The sequence below is a fragment of the Panulirus ornatus genome, chromosome 63 (assembly GCF_036320965.1).
Source record: "Panulirus ornatus isolate Po-2019 chromosome 63, ASM3632096v1, whole genome shotgun sequence".
Lineage (NCBI taxonomy): Eukaryota > Metazoa > Arthropoda > Malacostraca > Decapoda > Palinuridae > Panulirus > Panulirus ornatus.
This window is the reverse complement of record NC_092286.1, coordinates 26,871,396-26,891,781: the sequence shown is the minus strand read 5'-3', so window position 1 is coordinate 26,891,781 and position 20,386 is coordinate 26,871,396. Positions and strand designations below refer to the sequence as shown.

At 42.2% G+C, this 20,386-nt stretch overlaps 1 protein-coding gene across 5 annotated transcripts in view; it reads right to left on the bottom strand.

The window, feature by feature from the left end:
- LOC139746040 (uncharacterized) overlaps positions 1–20,386 on the bottom strand; it is a 304,925-nt gene that overhangs the window by 122,444 nt on the left and 162,095 nt on the right. For all 5 annotated transcript variants that reach the window (XM_071656858.1, XM_071656854.1, XM_071656856.1 and 2 more), the window contains exon 13: positions 7,165–7,353. In XM_071656858.1, the coding sequence (XP_071512959.1) occupies positions 7,165–7,353 (189 nt within the window). The remainder of the gene's footprint in view (positions 1–7,164; positions 7,354–20,386) is intronic.

Below are 20,386 nucleotides of genomic sequence, written 5' to 3'. Positions count from 1 at the left end.
AGCTAGAGACTGCCTCCATGGTTGTTTAATTTGTTTATGGATGGGGTTGTTAGGGAGGTGAATGCAAGAGTTTTAGAAAGAGGGGCAAGTATGCGGTCTGTTGTGAATGAGAGAGCTTGGGAAGTGAGTCAGTTGTTGTTCGCTGATGATACAGCGCTCGTGGCTGATTCGTGTGAGAAACTGCAGAAGCTGGTGACTGAGTTTGGTAAAGTATGTGAAAGAGGAAAGCTGAGAGTAAATGTGAATAAGAGCAAGGTTATTAGGTACAGTAGGGTTGAGGGACACATCAATTGGGAGGTAAGTTTGAATGGAGAAAAGCTGGAGGTAGTAAAGTGTTTTAGATATCTGGGAGTGGATTTGGCAGCGGATGGAACCAAGGAAGCAGAAGTGAATCATAGGGTGGGGGAGGGGGTGAAAGTTCTGGGAGCGTTGAAGAATGTGTGGAAGTCGAGAACATTATCTCGGAAAGCAAAAATGGGTATGTCTGAAGGAATAGTGGTTCCAACAATGTTATATGGTTGCAAGGCGTGGGCTATGGATAGAGTTGTGCAGAGGAGGGTGGATGTGCTGGAAATGAGATGTTTGAGGACAATATGAGGTGTGAGGTGGTTTGATTGAGTAAATAATAATAGGGTAAGAGATATGTGTGGTAACAGAGTGTGGTTGAGAGAGCAGAAGAGGGTGTGGTGAAATGGTTTGGTCACATGAAGAGAATGAGTGAGGAAAGATTGACCAAGAGGGTTAATGTGTCAGAGGTGGAGGGAACGAGAAGTGGGAGACCAAATTGGAGGCGGAAAGATGAAGTGAAAAAGATTTTGAGTGATCGGGGCCTGAACATGCAGGAGGGTGAAAGGCATGCAAGGAACAGAGTGAATTGGAACAATGTGGTATACTGGGGTCGACGTGCTGTTAATGGATTGAACCAGGGCATGTGAAGCGTCTGGGGTAAACCATGGAAAGTTCTGTGGGGCCTGGATGTGGAAAGGGATCTGTGGTTTTGGTGCATTATTACATGACAGCTAGAGACTGAATGTGAGCGAAAATGACCTTTGTTGTCTTTTCCTAGCACTACCTCGCGCACATTTGGGGGGAGGGGGGTGGTTATTTTCATGTGTGGCAGGGTGGCGATGGGAATGAATAAAGGCAGACAGTATGAATTATGTACATATGTATATACGTATATGTCTGTGTGTGTATATATATGTATATGTTGAGATGTATAGGTATGCATATTTGCGTGTGTGGACGAGTATGTACATACATGTGTATGTGGGTGGGCTGGGCCATTCTTTCGTCTGTTCCCTTGCGCTAACTCGCTAACAAGGGAGACAGCGACAAAGCAAATAATAAGCTAGAGACTGAGTGTGCGTTACCTCGGGAACATTTGGGGGGGAGGGTGTTGTTATTTCATGTGTGACGGGGTGGCAATGGGAATGAATAAAGGCAGACAGTATGAATTATGTACATGCGTATATATGTACATGTCTGTGTGTGTATATATATATATGTTTGAGATGTATAGGTATGTATATTTGCGTGCGGACATGTATGTATATACATGAGTATGTGAGTGAGTTGGGCCATTCTTTCGTCTGTTCCCTTGCGCTACCTCGCTAACACGGGAGACAGCGACAAAGCAAATAATAAGCTAGAGACTAAGTGTGCGCTACCTCGGGCACATTTAGGGGAAGGGGGTTGTTATTTCATGTGTGGCGGAGTGGCAATGGGAATGAATAAAGGCAGACAGTATGAATTATGTACACGTGTATATATGTATATGTCTGTGTGTGTATATATATGTATATGTTGAGATATATAGGTATGTATATTCGCGTGTGGACGTGTATGTATATACATGTGTATGTGAGTGGGTTGGGCCATTTCTTTCGTCTGTTTCCTTGCGCTAACTCGCAAACGCAGGAGACAGCGACAAAGCAAAATAAAAAAAATCATACTTTGTGATAAGAGTGTAAGAAAGTAAACTCTAGTTTGATATGGGTAAAACTGAAAGTGGATGAAGAGAAATTATTGGTGAGTATGCACCTGGTCATGAGAAGAAAGATCATGAGAGGCAAGTGTTTTGGGAGTAGCTGAGTGAGTGTTTTAGTAGCTTTGTTGCACGAGACCAAGTTATAGTGATGGGTAATTTGAATGCAAAGGTTAGTAATGTGGCAGTTGAGGGTATAATTGGTGTACATGGGGTGTTCAGTGTTGTAAATGCAAATGGAAGAGCTTGTAGATTTGTGTGCTGAAAAAGGACTGGTGATTGGGAATACCTGGTTTAAAAAGAAATATATATATATATAAGTATATATATGGAACCATGGAAGAGGAAGTGAATCATAGGGTGGGGGAGGGGGTGAAAATTCTGGGAGCCTTGAAGAATGTGTGGAAGTCGAGAATTATCTCGGAAAGCAAAAATGGATATGTTTGAAGGAATTGTGCTTCCAACAATGTTGTATGGTTGCGAGGTGTGGGCTATGGATAGAGTTGTGCGCAGGAGGGTGGATGTGCTGGAAATGAGATGTTTGAGGACAATATGTGGTGTGAGGTGGTTTGATCGAGTAAGTAATAATAGGGTAAGAGAGATGTGTGGTAACAAAAGGAGTGTGGTTAGAGAGCAGAAGAGGGTGTTTTGAAATGGTTTGGTCACATGGAGAGAATGAGTGAGGAAAGATTGATCAAGAGGATATATGTGTCAGAGGTGGTGGGAACGAGGAGAAGTGGGAGACCAAACTGGAGGTGGAAAGATGGAATGAAAAAGATTTTGAGTGATCGGGGCCTGAACATGCAGGAGGGTGAAAGGCGTGCAAGGGATGGAGTGAATTGGAACGATGTGGTATACCGGGGTCAACGTGCTGTCAATGGATTGAACCAGGGAATGTGAAGCATCTGAGGTAAACCATGGAAAGTTCTGAGGGGCCTGGATGTGGAAAGGGAGCTGTGGTTTCGGTGCATTATTACATGACAGCTAGAGACTGAGTGTGAACGAATGGGGCCTTTGTTGTCTTTCCTAACGCTACCTCACACACATGAGGAAGGAGGGTGTTGTTATTCCATGTGTGGCTAGGTGGCGATGGGAATAAATAAAGGCAGACAGTATGAATTATGTACATGTGTATATATGTATATGTCGGTGTGTGTATATATATGTATGTATATTTGCATGTGTGGACGTGTATGTATATACATGTGTATGTGGGAGGGTTGGGCCATTCTTTCGTCTGTTTCCTTGTGCTACCTTGCTAACGCGGGAGACAGCGACAAAGCAAAATAAATAATATAATAAATAAGTATGTAAGTACGCAAGATGGCAAGAGAGCAGTACTGAATTACATGTTAATTGATAGAAGAGTGAAAGAGAGACTTTTGGATGTTAATGTACTGAAAGGGGCAACTGGAGGGACGTCTGATCATAATGTTGTGGAGGCAAAGTTAAAGATATGTAGAGGTTTTTAGAAATGAATTGAGAATGTTGAGGTGAAGAGAGTGATGAGAGTGAGTGAGTTTGGAAAGGAGACTTGTGTGAAGAAGTATCAGGAGAGATTGAGTGCAGAATGGAAAAAGGTGAGAGCAAATGACGTAAGGGGAGTGGGGGAGGAATGGGATGTATTTAAGGCAGCAGTGATGGCTTGTGCAAAAGATGCTTGTGGCATGAGAAAGGTGGAAGGTGTATAGATTAGAAAGGGTAGTGAGTGGTGGGATGAAGAAGTAATATTGTTAGTGAAAGAGAAGAGAGAGGCATTTGGACAATTTTTGCAGGGAAATAATGCAAATGACTGGGAGATGTATAGAAGAAAGAGGCAAGAGGTCAAGAGAAAGGGGCAAGAGGTGAAACAGAGGGCAAATGAGAGTTGGGGTGAGAGATTATATAATTAAATTTTAGGGAGAATAAAAAGATGTTTTGAAAGGAGTTAAATAAAGTGCATAAGAAAGAGAACAAATGGGATCATCGGTGAAGGGGCAAATGGGGAGGTAATAATAAGTAGTGGTGAAGTGAGAGGGAGATGGAATGAGTATTTTGAAGGTTTATCAAATGTTTGATGAGCAGTGTGGTAGTGAGGTAGTGCAAGGAAACAGACGAAAGAATGGCCCAACCCATCCACTACACATGTATATACATACATGTCCACACACGCACATATACATACCTATACATTTCAACATATACATATATATACATGCATAGACTTCTTTTTTTCTCTTTTCTTTCATACTATTCGCCATTTCCCGCGATAGCGAGGTAGCGTTAAGAACAGAGGACTGGGCCTTTGAGGGAATATTCTCACCTGACCCACTTCTCTGTTACTTCTTTTGGAAAAAAAAAAAAGAAAAATGAGAGGGGAGGATTTCCAGCCCCCCGCTCCCTTCCCTTTTAGTCGCCTTCTACGACACGCAGGGAATACGTGGGAAGTACATAATTCATACTTGCTGCCTTTATTAATTCCCGTCGCCACCTCGCTACACATGAAATGACACCACCCCTTCCCCTACACGCGCACAATGTAGTGCTGGGAAAAGACAACAAAGGCCATATTCGTTCACACTCAGTCTCTAGCTGTCATGTATAATGCATCGAAACCACAGCTCCCTTTCCACATCCAGGCCCCACAAAACCTTCCATGGTTTACCCCAGATGCTTCACATGCCTAGGTTCAATCCATTGACAGCACGTCAACCCTCGTACACCACAATGTTCCAATTCACTCTATTCCTTGCATGCCTTTCACCTTCCTGCATGTTCAGGCCCTGATCACTCAAAATCTTTTTCACTCTATCCTTCCACCCCCAATTTGGTCTACCACTTCTCGTTCCCTCCACCTCTGATGCATATATCCTCTTTGTCAATCTTTCCTCACTCATTCTCTCCATGTGACCAAACCATTTCAATACATCCTCTTCTGCTCTCTCAACCACACTCTTTTTACTACCACACATCTCTCTTACCCTTTCATTATTTACTCAATCAAACCACCTCACACCACATATTGTCCTCAAACATCTTATTCCCAATACACCCACCCTCCTCCGCACAACCCTATCCATAGCCCAGACCTTGCAACCATATAACATTGTTGGAACCATTACTCCTTCAAACATACCCATTTTTGCTTTCCAAGATAATGTTCTCGCCTCCACACATTCTTCAACGCTCCTAGAACCTTCGCCCTCTCCCCCACCCTGTGACTCACTTCCGGTTACATGGTTCCATCCGCTGCCAAATCCACTCCCAGATACTCTTTCTGCTGATTCTGTTCATATACCTCTCTCTACTCTTTCATTAGTAATTAACTTCAATTCAACACTCACAAACTTATTTCATAAGTCCAATTCCCATCTTCTTGACAACACATTTCATCTATATAGTTGAGAAATGGTTCCTTAAATACCCTCCACTCCTTTCACAACCCCTTATTCATACACTCTCATTTCATGTCACTTCTTACCCAACCCCTTATTTCATATACTCTCATTTTATGTCACTTCTTACCCAATATCTTTTGGTATCCCTGCACACATGCCAATTATGCTTGAATGAATAATGCCTCTGTAATTCTTGGTATGATTTTCATTCCTCCTCCCTTTATTCAGAACAATCACTGCCTTCATCCAATCATCAGTAGATAACCACATATCCTATTTCCAAGCTAATTCAACTGAAACTTCACTACCAAATTTCACTTGCTCATTCACTACTTCACAAGGATTTCTATCTTTTGATGCAAAGTTGCTGTTCTCAACTTCATTGTCTTCTCTCCTCTATACTTATTCTGCACTTTACCTCTAATTCCATCAACTAAACTTACACCCAATCTCTTAAATCATCATACCTAATTACTTCTTCCAAGCTTTCATCTTGTGTCACGAGCACTCACTCAGATTTGTTAAATAACCCTATTCTTTTCACATGCACCAATTCAACTCCTTCCATGCCACCATTATTCTCCGTTAGATTTTCATGCATCTTTTCTATGTCCCTAATTTTCTTTCCTCTTATGTGCTTAATGTTTTCATATATTTCATTAACACTTGGGGTCAAGACAGTAATATCAAGGGGTCCTGGAAATGAGTAATATCCAGCTACAAAAAGAAAGAGTAAGTTCAACCCCTTTCCACTTACAAAATTGAATAGGAACCCAAGCATGTGGTGTATAAATTCATAATCATGTATCTGATCCCTTAAACTGAGAGATGCACTGAGGAAAACTAAGGAAGTGGAACACACATAAAATGTTCATCTTGAACTTACAAATGCACATTGTTTCTAAGAATGATGTGCTAAAATTCATCTTACATTACCAAATGACATAACCCTCACTCCCTGTGACAGTTTCTCACCAGTTGGTTGGCCAAAGAGAAAGGCACAAGCAGACAACATACCAAATCTGAAAATGTAGACAAACAAATGATGCAAAACAAATGCTAAGAAAGGGAACCAAGTGGAGTGTTTTTCTATGGGCACTGAGTAAAGTTGCATCCCAGACCTAACTAATATAAAGATTCAGTGAACTGTTATTGAACTCAGGACTCACAGCATTAAACCTAATTCCACTGTTCCCTTCTGTTCAAACACACCCACACAATTCAACATTCCCTATGAATGCACCTTTAAGTTACTCCACACCATCTCAGCCTTGCAATGCACTGTTTCATCGGTTACTCCGCACCATTTCAGCCTTGCAATGCACTGTTTCATCAAAGATAATCATCTTCTCATTCAACTTATGTTCAGGCTGCATTTTTTCCTTCTAATTCTTCCCCTTTTATTCCTGCATTTTCTCTCACATTTCCTATCCAAAATTACCTAAATTAAAAGGCTAACTTACATATGACCATCACTGAAATAGCCATAATGGTATTGTGGAGATTAAATCTAAACAAGCCCACAGGAATCAGAAAAATAGACACACCAAGCTTTCATCTGAAGAAGCCCCCAAGATATCTTGAGAAATACATGGAAATGTCTCTGTCTTTCTGTTTTCTGTGGGTAATTTGAATATAACCATGACATGATATGGTATACCCATCATACTCTCACTTGCCCAGTTTCCCCTGTAACTAAACCATGTATATCCTCATGCAGAAAATATGCATTTGTAACAACTAGTGACATGCTAATTCTGCATATCCTTTTATTCCTTTCAATCTGCTTGGAAATAGTACCTTTCTTAGCTCCTTTTCCTCCTCCGCTTGAATTTCTAATAGAGATTTAACTGGTTGTGAAGGTGCAGGGTTGGCTTGAGCCCGTGCTGCCCACTTAAGGCCAGAGTTTTTCTGCCTTGCTTCTTCTGCAGCTTGCCGCTGAGCCTCCCGCTGTCTCTGCTGTTGCACTTGAAGTTCAACTTCACGCTCCTGATCACACAAAAACTTATTCTCACTTTTAAATAATGACTAATTTAAAATATATATATTTTTTCCACACATATTCATCATTTCCCACATTAGTGAGGTAGCATTAAGAATGGAGGACTTATCCTCATAAGGAATATCCTAACTTGGCCCCTTTCTGTTCCTTTTTTTTTTTTTTTTGAAAAGTAAAAAAGATGTGAAAAAAGGAGAGATAGGTAGTATGTTTGAGGAAAGGAACCTGGATGTTTTGGCTCTGAGTGAAACGAAGCTCAAGGGTAAAGGGGAAGATTGGTTTGGGAATGTCTTGGGAGTAAAGTCAGGGGTTAGTGAGAGGACAAGAGCAAGGGAAGGAGTAGCACTACTCATGAAACAGGAGTTGTGGGAGTATGTGATAGAATGTAAGAAAGTAAATTCTCAATCAATATGGGTAAAACTGAAACTGGATGCAGAGAGATGGGTGATTATTGGTGCATATGCACCTGGGCATGAGAAGAAAGATCATGAGAGGCAAGTGTTTTGGGAGCAGCTGAATGAGTGTGTTAGTGGTTTTGATGCACGAGACCGGGTTATAGTGATGGGTGATTTGAATACAAAGGTGAGTAATGTGGCAGTTGAGGGAATAATTGGTATACATGGGGTGTTCAGTGTTGTAAATGGAAATGATGAAGAGCTTGTAGATTTATGTGCTGAAAAAGGACTGGTGATTGGGAATACCTGGTTTAAAAAGCGAGATATACATAAGTATACGTATGTAAGTAGGAGAGATGGCCAGAGAGCGTTATTGGATTACGTGTTAATTGACAGGTGCGCGAGAGAGAGACTTTTGGATGTTAATGTGCTGAGAGGTGCAACTGGAGGGATGTCTGATCATTATCTTGTGGAGGTTAAGGTGAAGATTTGTATGGGTTTTCAGAAAAGAAGAGTGAATGTTGGAGTGAAGAGGGTGGTGAGAGTAAGTGAGCTTGGGAAGGAGACTTGTGTGAGGAAGTACCAGGGGAGACTGAGTACAGAATGGAAAAAGGTGAGAACAATGGAAGTAAGGGGAGTGGGGGAGGAATGGGATGTTTTTAGGGAATCAGTGATGGATTGCGCAAAAGATGCTTGTGGCATGAGAAGAGTGAGAAGTGGGTTAATTAGAAAGGGTAGTGAGTGGTGGGATGAAGAAGTAAGATTATTAGTGAAAGAGAAGAGAGAGGCATTTGGACGATTTTTGCAGGGAAAAAATGCAATTGAGTGGGAGATGTATAAAAGAAAGAGACAGGAGGTCAAGAGAAAGGTGCAAGAGTTGAAAAAGAGGGCAAATGAGAGTTGGGGTGAGAGAGTACCATTAAATTTTAAGGAGAATAAAAAGATGTTCTGGAACGAGGTAAATAAAGTGCGTAAGACAAGGGAGCAAATGGGAACTTCAGTGAAAGGCGCAAATGGGGAGGTGATAACAAGTAGTGATGATGTGAGAAGGAGATGGAGTGAGTATTTTGAAGGTTTGTTGACTGTGTTTGATGATAGAGAGGCAGATATAGGGTGTTTTGGTCGAGGTGGTGTGCAAAGTGAGAGGGTTAGGGAAAATGATTTGGTAAACAGAGAAGAGGTAGTAAAAGCTTTGCGGAAGATGAAAGCCGGCAAGGCAGCAGGTTTGGATGGTATTGCAGTGGAATTTATTAAAAAAGGGGGTGACTCTATTATTGACTGGTTGGTAAGGTTATCTAATGTATGTGACTCATGGTGAGGTGCCTGAGGATTGGCAGAATTCGTGCATAGTGCCATTGTACAAAGGCAAAGGGGATAAGAGTGAGTGCTCAAATTACAGCGGTATAAGTTTGTTGAGTATTCCTGGTAAATATTATGGGAGGGTATTGATTGAGAGGGTGAAGGCATGTACAGAGCATCAGATTGGGGAAGAGCACTGTGGTTTCAGAAGTGGAAGAGGATGTGTGGATCAGGTGTTTGCTTTGAAGAATGTATGTGAGAAATACTTAGAAAAGCAAATGGATTTGTATGTAGCATTTATGGATCTGGAGAAGGCATATGATAGAGTTGATAGAGATGCTCTGTGGAAGGTATTAAGAATATATGGTGTGGGAGGCAAGTTGTTAGAAGCAGTGAAAAGTTTTTATCGAGGATGTAAGGCATGTGTACGTGTAGGAAGAGAGGAAAGTGATTGGTTCTCAGTGAATATAGGTTTGCGGCAGGGGTGTGTGATGTCTCCATGGTTGTTTAATTTGTTTATGGATGGGGTTGTTAGGGAGGTGAATGCAAGAGTTTTGGAAAGAGGGGCAAGTATGAAGTCTGATGGGGATGAGAGAGCTTGGGAAGTGAGTCAGTTGTTGTTCGCTGATGATACAGCGCTGGTGGCTGATTCATGTGAGAAACTGCAGAAGCTGGTGACTGAGTTTGGTAAAGTGTGTGAAAGAAGAAAGTTAAGAGTAAATGTGAATAAGAGCAAGGTTATTAGGTACAATAGGGTTGAGGGTCAAGTCAATTGGGAGGTAAGTTTGAATGGAGAAAAACTGGAGGAAGTAAAGTGTTTTAGATATCTGGGAGTGGATCTGGCAGCGGATGGAACCATGGAAGCGGAAGTGGATCATAGGGTGGGGGAGGGGGCGAAAATTCTGGGAGCCTTGAAGAATGTGTGGAAGTCGAGAACATTATCTCGGAAAGCAAAAATGGGTATGTTTGAAGGAATAGTGGTTCCAACAATGTTGTATGGTTGCGAGGCGTGGGCTATGGATAGAGTTGTGCGCAGGAGGATGGATGTGCTGGAAATGAGATGTTTGAGGACAATGTGTGGTGTGAGGTGGTTTGATCGAGTAAGTAACGTAAGGGTAAGAGAGATGGAAATAAAAAGAGCGTGGTTGAGAGAGCAGAAGAGGGTGTTTTGAAATGGTTTGGGCACATGGAGAGAATGAGTGAGGAAAGATTGACCAAGAGGATATATGTGTTGGAGGTGGAGGGAACGAGAAGTGGGAGACCAAATTGGAGGTGGAAAGATGGAGTGAAAAAGATTTTGTGTGATCGGGGCCTGAACATGCAGGAGGGTGAAAGGAGGGCAAGGAATAGAGTGAATTGGATTGATGTGGTATACCGGGGTTGACGTGCTGTCAATGGATTGAATCAGGGTATGTGAAGCGTCTGGGGTAAACCATGGAAAGCTGTGTAGGTATGTATATTTGTGTGTGTGGATGTATGTATATACATGTGTATGGGGGTGGGTTGGGCCATTTCTTTCGTCTGTTTCCTTGCGCTACCTCGCAAACGCGGGAGACAGCGGCAAAAGAAAAAAAAAAAAAAAGGGGAGGGGACATGTTGGGAATACATGGGAAGTATTTTTCCTCCCCTATCCCCAGGGATAAAAGCTAGTGACCTAATTACATAAAGAATACCTTAAATTTGAACCATGTAGTTACAAAGAAAATAACTATCAAAACATGTTACAAACAACCTTTATACCTTCACACATTAAAGATCTAAAATCAATGTTTACAACATTTTCTAAATTTTTCGACAAGCATAAAAACATAAGTCAATAAATGACTTCATTGGATATAGCATGTATGTGCTTGAAAACAAAGGGATGGCTCAGATATATGTAACAATGAAAGCAGAATTAAGGCTGAGGAAAAAGTGAAGCAAGGGGAGCAAAGAGTACCTACCTGCAAGTACCTAAAAGAAGATTTTGCCACAAGCTACTACAAGCATATAGTGCTCATCATACATATTCCTTGATTCATAATGGTATAACTCTACTTAAAAGTAACACTAATGCCATGGGGTGCAAGCAGTGCAATGAACCTGGGCCTCCAGCCTCAGAGTCCCATCATAATGCTAAGTTCAAATCACTAATAGGTGTGCAAAAAAGACTTACATATGGATGTGATGAGAGGGGAAAGCAGAAAAAATGGATATTTGTGCAGACTTTCAAAAAAGCAGAAATGACACGAGTGAAGAGGGATAGTTAAGGTATGTGAGTTTGGAAAAGTTAGCAGCGAGTGGTGAGAGTTAACGAAGCTAGAGGAGTAGGTGGGGAATAGGAAGTATTTAGAGCAGTGCTGCCATGTGTGTGTAAGAGAAATGAGTGGCATGCAGACGGTGAGAACCGGGCAGTTGAGAAAGCATACCGAGTGGCAGCTTGATGAAGTTGCATGTGAAAGAGACAAAGAGGGGTTTATGGGCCAATGATTGGAAAATGAAAAAAAGAGAAAGCAGCAGAAGAGGAGGAGGAAAGTTTAGGGGACTGAAAAAGAGAGCAAATGAGAGTTGGGGCGAGTGAATATCAGCAAACTTCAGGGAGTATATGTTTTGGGAGGAGGTTAATGAAGTGAGAATAAAAGAGGATGAATGGAAACATCAGAAAAGGGAGTTCATGGGGAAGTGGTACCAGACAGTGACAAGGTGAAGAGGAGATGAAGTGAGTATTCTGAAGGATGATTGAATGTCCTTGATGATAAGGCTGGCAAATATAGGAAGTTTGGGTAATGGATGTACACAAAATGATAGAGGTATGGCAAGTGGTTTGGAGAAAAGGAAAAGGTAATGAAAGCTTTATGTATTAAGAAATGTGGCAAGGCAGCTGAAATGCATAGTACTGCAGCTGAATTTCTTAAGACCAGTTAGTTAGGATTTTCAATGACTACATGGATCATGGTGAAATGCCTTTCGATTAGCAGAGTATTTGTGAAGTGCCACAGTGTAAAGGCAAAGGGAACAAAGGTTAATGTTCCAATTACAAAGGTACAAGTTTGTTGAGTGCACAGCCAATGGAATGAATCAGGGCATGTGAAATGTCTGGGGTGAATCATGGAAAGGTCTGTGGGGCTAGAGACTGAGTGAATGAATGTAGCCTTTTTGTCTGTTTTCCTGGCGCTACCTTGCTGAAATGGGAGGTAGCGATGTTGTTTCCTGTGACACCGGGAATGTATCGAAGGCAAGCAAGTATGAATATGTATATGTATATATCTGTAAATGCCTGTGTTTGTGTATGTACATGCACTGTTACAAACCTGTGTACTCTGTGCGTTCATGTCATAGATTGTATGTTATAGGTAGGCCACATGATGACCTGGGGGTCTCAACAGATTCCTCGGCCACTTCCATGCCACCTGGGATTTCACACCCCCTCACCGAATGGTCACTCACGGTGTGCCTGTCACATCTGCCACTTAATTTTTCCTCAGGTTGCATTGTCAACTGGCTGGGGTGAGCCACGAGGTCAAGCCTGGGAAAGGTCACCTCCCATCAGATGCAGGGCTGGGCCTTAAGCAGTATGAGGGTCGGACCTTAGGCCTCCAGCCAATTACAGTCAGGATGAGGGCGTGACAATCAGTCTTACGACCAATCAAGAGTAACTGTACGTGGTCGTTCCTCCCAGTCATAGTCGAGGTGAGACAGGTCAGGGCAGGGCTGGCTGCTCCCGGCAGGCTGCCCTTTCAATAAAAGCCCCTGATGACTGCTTGGCCATGATTCCTTTAGCCATCACATGCCTGGCAGGTAATGTAGGTTTTCCTTGCCTCAAACTCTGTAGCCACTGCAACCCACTGTGGCCATTACAAGCCACTAATATCACCAAGTGATATGGAGCTGCACTAAACTGAAAGATGTTAGACTGTGTCATGTTGTGCCTGGGTTAACCATGTACTGTAACTTGTCATAGAATTGCCCATCGAATAAGTGTAACAAGTGTCATCTTCATACAGTCAAATTGTGTGAAGGAAAGGGATCTCCTGGTTTGAAAGCTTACCTGGAATGTTAACTGTTACTGTAAATATGTGAGCCCCATTAATTTGCCTCTGTTATCTTGTACTCTTTATTTCTTGTATTACACACAGTTTTAACCCTAGTATTTAATTTCATCACATAACTTTAAGACAGTGTTATCCATGTTGTGTAACAAACAAATTGGCGACCCTGCCAGGATTTTTCTTACCTTTACGGAGTTTCTTTCCTCATTTGTTAATCATGCCACTGACCAGTGCCATTGACGTTGAACATTCCTGTCAATCTGAGTCCCATCCCCAGCTCTATAGTGATATTAATGTCAATCCTGAGTGCTTGCAATTTCAACTAGAGATTGCTAAACTTAATGCACAAGTACAAAGGGAATGGACCGACCAGATTAGATTAACTTTGGAACGAGAAATTACGACAGGGTGTGTCACAGCCAGTACCAGCATTTGATTTTATGACACTCAACTTTTGTACCAAAGTTCTGTGAATGTGATGAAACTGAATTTTTCCATACGTTTGAAAATGTTGCCAATCAGCTCTCTTGGCCTAAGTCGTCTTGGTCAATTAAGTTACAACCTGACATCCTTGTTGGTAAGGCTCAGACTGCATACACCACATTGTCTAGTGACCAGTGTACTGATTGTGAGGTAATGAAGGATGTTCATTATCAACTTTTCCACAACTACAGCCCCCCTCACAAGCCTATTGAAAAATGATGTCATATATAACTGGAGAGAGCAGTGTGAGACAGCCTCTTGTCAGTTAAGGGCCAAACTTTTTAACTGTTCTATTTTGCAGGCTCTGAACATGTTAGCTGTAGATGCCAGTGATGTAGGAGCTGGTGCTGTCCTCTTGCAGGAGGACGAAGAGGAGGCTGATCAGATTGTTAGCTGCTTTGGTAAGAAGGTTAATCAAGCCCAAACATATTGTCCTGCCATTGAAAAGGAAATTCTGCCTTTGTTATTTGCATTATAAAACTGTCTGTATATCTGTGCCCTTCAAACAATCATCTCAGTGTATATACCAATTATCATCCCCTTAAAAATGCTAGCAAGTTCCAGGATAGGAGTCAGAGGTTAACTAGGTGAGCCTTGTTCCTTCAAGAGTACAATTTGAAGATTCATCTTATTGTTGGCACATAATGTGCTTACAGATTGCTTATCCTGCTCTTAAGATAAGAAAATCCTCTTCAAGGAATTTTCTCCTTTAAGGAGGGAGGTGTTACGAACCTGTGGGTTCTGTGTGTTCATGTTATAGATAGGTCATGTGGTGACCTGGGGGTTTCAACAGATTCCTCAGCCACTCGCATGCCGCCTGGGATTTCACACCCCAACACCAAATGGTCACTCAAGGCGTGTCGTGCCTGTCATATTGGCCCCCTAATTTTTCCTCAGGTTGCAATATCATCTGGCCAGGGTCAGCAATGAGGTCAGGCCTGGAAAAGGTCACTTCTCATCAGATGCAGGGCTGAACCTTAAGCGGTATGAGGGCTGGACCTTAGGCCTCCAGCTAATCACAGCAAGAATGAGGGCGTGACAATCAGTCAACTGACCAATCAAGATTAACTGTAAGTTGTCATTCCTCCCAGTCATAGTTGAGGTAAGGTACATCAGGGAATGGCTGGCCACTCCCAGCTGGCTGCCCCTTCAATAAAAGTCCCTGATGACTGCTTGGCCATGATTCCCTCAGCCATCACATGCCCAGCAGGTAATGTAGGTTTTCCTTGTCTTAAACCTGTAGCCACTGCGACCATTATGAGCCACTCCAATCACTACGATCACTGAGTGATGTGGAGCTGCACTAAATTATAAGATGTCAGACTGTGTCATGTTGTGTCTGAGTGTAACCATGTATAGTAACTTGTCATAGAATTGCTCACTGAATAAGTGTATCTAGTGTCATGTTCCTATAGTTAAATTGTGTAAAGAAAAAGGCATCTCTTGGTTTACAATCTTACCCGGAATGTTAAGTGATGATGTAAATATTTGTGCCTGATTAATGTGCTTTTATCTTGTCCTCTTCAATTCTTGTATCATACATAGGTTTAACCCTGGTTTTAAATTTCATCACATAACTTTACGATAGCGCTATCTAGTGTTAAGTAACAATATGTCACTATGTATATGTTATTCATCTATACTTGATTGCCATTTCCTGCATCTGTGAGGTAGTGCCAGGAAACAGACGAAGAATGGCCCATCCACTCATATACATATAAACACCAATGCATGGATATATACATTTCAACATATATACATACACATACACAAATATATATATATATATTTTTTTTTTTTTTTTTTGCTTTGTCGCTGTCTCCCGCGTTTGCGAGGTAGCGCAAGGAAACAGATGAAAGAAATGGCCCAACCCACCCTCATGCACATGTATATACATACGTCCACACACGCAAATATACATACCTACACAGCTTTCCATTGTTTACACCAGACGCTTCACATGCCTTGATTCAATCCACTGACAGCACGTCAACCCCGGTATACCACATCGCTCCAATTCGCTCTATTCCTTGCCCTCCTTACACCCTCCTGCATGTTCAGACCCCAATCACACAAAATCTTTTTCACTCCATCTTTCCACCTCCAATTTGGTCTCCCTCTTCTCCTCGTTCCCTCCACCTCCGACACATATATTCTCTTGGTCAATCTTTCCTCACTCATTCTCTCCATGTGCCCGAACCATTTCAAAACACCCTCTTCTGCTCTCTCAACCACGCTCTTTTTATTTCCACACATCTCTCTTACCCTTACGTTACTTACTCGATCAAACCACCTCACACCACACATTGTCCTCAAACATCTCATTTCCAGCACATCCATCCTCCTGCGCACAACTCTATCCATAGCCCATGCCTCGCAACCATACAACATTGTTGGAACCACTATTCCTTCAAACATACCCATTTTTGCTTTCCGAGATAATGTTCTCGACTTCCACACACTCTTCAAGGCTCCCAGAATTTTCGCCCCCTCCCCCACCCTATGATCCACTTCCACTTCCATGGTTCCATCCACTGCCAGATCCACTCCCAGATACCTAAAACACTTCACTTCCTCCAGTTTTTCTCCATTCAAACTCACCTCCCAATTGACTTGACCCTCAACCCTACTGTACCTAATAACCTTGCTCTTATTCACATTTACTCTTAACTTTCTTCTTTCACACACTTTACCAAACTCAGTCACCAGCTTCTGCAGTTTTCACATGAATCAGCCACCAGCGCTGTATCATCAGCGAACAACAACTGACTCACTTCCCAAGCTCTCTCATCCCCAACAGACTTCATACTTGCCTCTCTTTCCAAAACTCTTGCATTCACCTCCCTAACAACTCCATCCATAAACAAATTAAACAACCATGGAGACATCACACACCCCTGCCGCAAACCTACATTCACTGAGAACCAATCACTTTCCTCTCTTCCTACACGTACACATGCCTTACATCCTCGATAAAAACTTTTCACTGCTTCTAACAACTTGCCTCCCACACCATATATTCTTAATACCTTCCACAGAGCATCTCTATCAACTCTATCATATGCCTTCTCCAGATCCATAAATGCTACATACAAATCCATTTGCTTTTCTAAGTATTTCTCACATACATTCTTCAAAGCAAACACCTGATCCACACATCCTCTACCACTTCTGAAACCACACTGCTCTTCCCCAATCTGATGCTCTGTACATGCCTTCACCCTCTCAATCAATATCCTCCCATATAATTTACCAGGAATACTCAACAAACTTATACCTCTGTAATTTGAGCACTCACTCTTATCCCCTTTGCCTTTGTACAATGGCACTATGCACGCATTCCGCCAATCCTCAGGCACCTCACCATGAGTCATACATACATTAAATAACCTTACCAACCATTCAACAATACAGTCACCCCCTTTTTTAATAAATTCCACTGCAATACCATCCAAACCTGCTGCCTTGCCGGCTTTCATCTTCCGCAAAGCTTTTACTACCTCTACTCTGTTTACCAAATCATTTTCCCTAACCCTCTCACTTTGCACACCACCTTGACCAAAACACCCTATATCTGCCACTCTATCATCAAACACATTCAACAAACCTTCAAAATACTCACTCCATCTCCTTCTCACATCACCACTACTTGTTATCATCTCCCCATTTGCGCCCTTCACTGAAGTTCCCATTTGCTCCCTTGTCTTATGCACTTTATTTACCTCCTTCCAGAACATCTTTTTATTCTCCCTAAAATTTAATGATACTCTCTCACCCCAACTCTCATTTGCCCTTTTTTTCACCTCTTGCACCTTTCTCTTGACCTCCTGTTTCTTTCTTTTATACATCTCCCACTCAATTTCATTTTTTCCCTGCAAAAATCGTCCAAATGCCTCTCTCTTCTCTTTCACTAATACTCTTACTTCTTCATCCCACCACTCACTACCCTTTCTAATCAACCCACCTCCCACTCTTCTCATGCCACAAGCATCTTTTGCGCAATCCATCACCGATTCCCTAAATACATCCCATTCCTCCCCCACTCCCCTTACTTCCATTGTTCTCACCTTTTTCCATTCTGTACTCAGTCTCTCCTGGTACTTCCTCACACAGGTCTCCTTCCCTAGCTCACTTACTCTCACCACCCTCTTCACCCCAACATTCACTCTTTTTTCTGAAAACCCATACAAATCTTCACCTTAGCCTCCACAAGATAATGATCAGACATCCCTCCAGTTGCACCTCTCAGCACATTAACATCCAAAAGTCTCTCTTTCGCACGCCTGTCAATTAACACGTAATCCAATAACGCTCTCTGGCCATCTCTCCTACTTACATAAGTATACTTATGTATATCTCGCTTTTTAAACCAGGTATTCCCAATCATCAGTCCTTTTTCAGCACATAAATCTACAAGCTCTTCACCATTTCCATTTACAACACTGAACACCCCATGTATACCAATTATTCCCTCAACTGCCACATATATATATATATATATATATATATATATATATATATATATATATATATATATATATATGTATACACATGTACATATTCATACCTGCTAGCCTTCATTCATTCCTGAGGCAACCCTGCCACACAGGATACAGCATCACTACCCCCTGCCTCAGTGAAGTAGTGCCAGGAAAGAGGACAAAAAAAGGACACATTCGTTTACACTCAGTGTCTAGCTGTCATGTGTAATGCACCAAAGCCACAGCTCCCTATCCACATCCAGGTGCCATAGACCTTTCCATGGTTTACCCCAGAGATTTAACATGCCCTAGTTCAGTCCACTGACAGCACATTGACACCAGCATACCACACCGTTCCAATTCACTCAATTCTTTGCATGCTTCTCACCCTCCTGTATATTCAGGCCCTGATCGCTCAAAATCTTTTCTATTCCATCCTTCAACCTCCAATTTGGTCTCCCGCTTCTCCCTGTTCCCTCAACCTGCGACAGATATATCCTTTTTGTCATTCTTTTCTCAGTCATTCTCTCCATATGTCCAAACCATTTCAACACATCCTCTTCTGCTCTCTCAAACCACACTCTTTTTATTTCCACACCTCTCTCTTACCCCTTCATTACTTACTTGATCAAACCACATATTGTCCTCAAACATTTCATTTCCAACATATCCACCCTCCTCCGCACAACACTATCAACAGCCCATGCCTCGCAACCGTATAATACTATTCGAACTACTATTCCTTCAAACATACCCATTTTTACTCTCCGAGATAACGTTCTCACCATCCACACATTCTTTATCGCTCCCAGAACCTTTGTCCTCTCCCCACCCTGTGACTCTCTTCCGCTTCCATGGTTCCATTCACTCCAAGTCCACTCCAAGATATCTAACGCACTTCACTTCCTCAAATTTATCTCCATTCAAACTTACATCCCAATTTACTTGTCCCTCTACCCTACTGAGCCTAATAACCTTGCTCTTATTCACATTTACTCTCAACTTTCTCCTTTCACATGCTTTTCCAAACTCAGTCACCAACTTCTGTAGTTTCTTACTCAAATCAGCCACCAGTGCTGTATCATTGACAAACAACTGACTCACTTCCCAGGCCCTCTCATCCCCAACAGACTGCATATTCACCCCTAACTCAAAAACTCTTGCATTTACCTCCCTAACAACCTCGTCCATAAACAAATTGAACAACCATGGGGACCTCACACACCTCTTCCGCACACCGACATTCACTGGGAACCAATCACTCTCCTCTCTTCCTACTCGTACACATGCCTTATATCCTTGGTAAAAACTTTTCACTGCTTCTAGCAACTTACCTCCCACACCATATACTCATAAGACTTTCCAAAAAGCATCTCTATCAACTCTATCATATGCCTTCTCCAGATCCATAAATGCTACATACAAATCCTTTTGATTTTCTAAGAATTTCTCACACACATTCTTCAAAGCAAACACCTGATCCACACATCCTCTACCACTTCTGAAACCACACTGCTCTTCCCCAATCTGATGCTCTGTACATGCCTTCACCCCCTCAATCAATAACCTTCCGTATAATTTCCAGTGAATACTCAACAAACTTATGCCTCTGTAGTTTGAACACTCAACTTTATCCCCTTTGCCTTTGTACAATGGCACTATGCATGCATTCTGCCAATCCTCAGGCACTTCACCATGATCCATTTTTTTTTTTTTTTTTTTTTTATACTTTGTCGCTGTCTCCCGCGTTTGCGAGGTAGCGCAAGGAAACAGATGAAAGAAATGGCCCAACCCCCCCCCATACACATGTATATACATACGTCCACACACGCAAATATACATACCTACACAGCTTTCCATGGTTTACCCCAGACGCTTCACAAGCCTTGCTTCAATCCACTGACAGCACGTCAACCCCGGTATACCACATCGCTTCAATTCACTCTATTCCTTGCCCTCCTTTCACCCTCCTGCATGTTCAGGCCCCGATCACACAAAATCTTTTTCACTCCATCTTTCCACCTCCAATTTGGTCTCCCTCTTCTCCTTGTTCCCTCCACCTCTGACACATATATCCTCTTGGTCAATCTTTCCTCACTCATCCTCTCCATGTGCCCAAACCATACATGCATTAAATATCCTTAACAACCAAACAACAACACAGTCATCCCCTTTCTTAATAAATTCCGCTGCAATATCATCCAAACCCACTGCCTTGCCAGATTTCATCTTCCAGAAAGCTTTCACTACCTCTTTTCTCATACCCAAACCATTCTCCATAACCCCTCTCACTCACACCACCCTGACCAAAATACCCTATATCTGACACTCTATCAT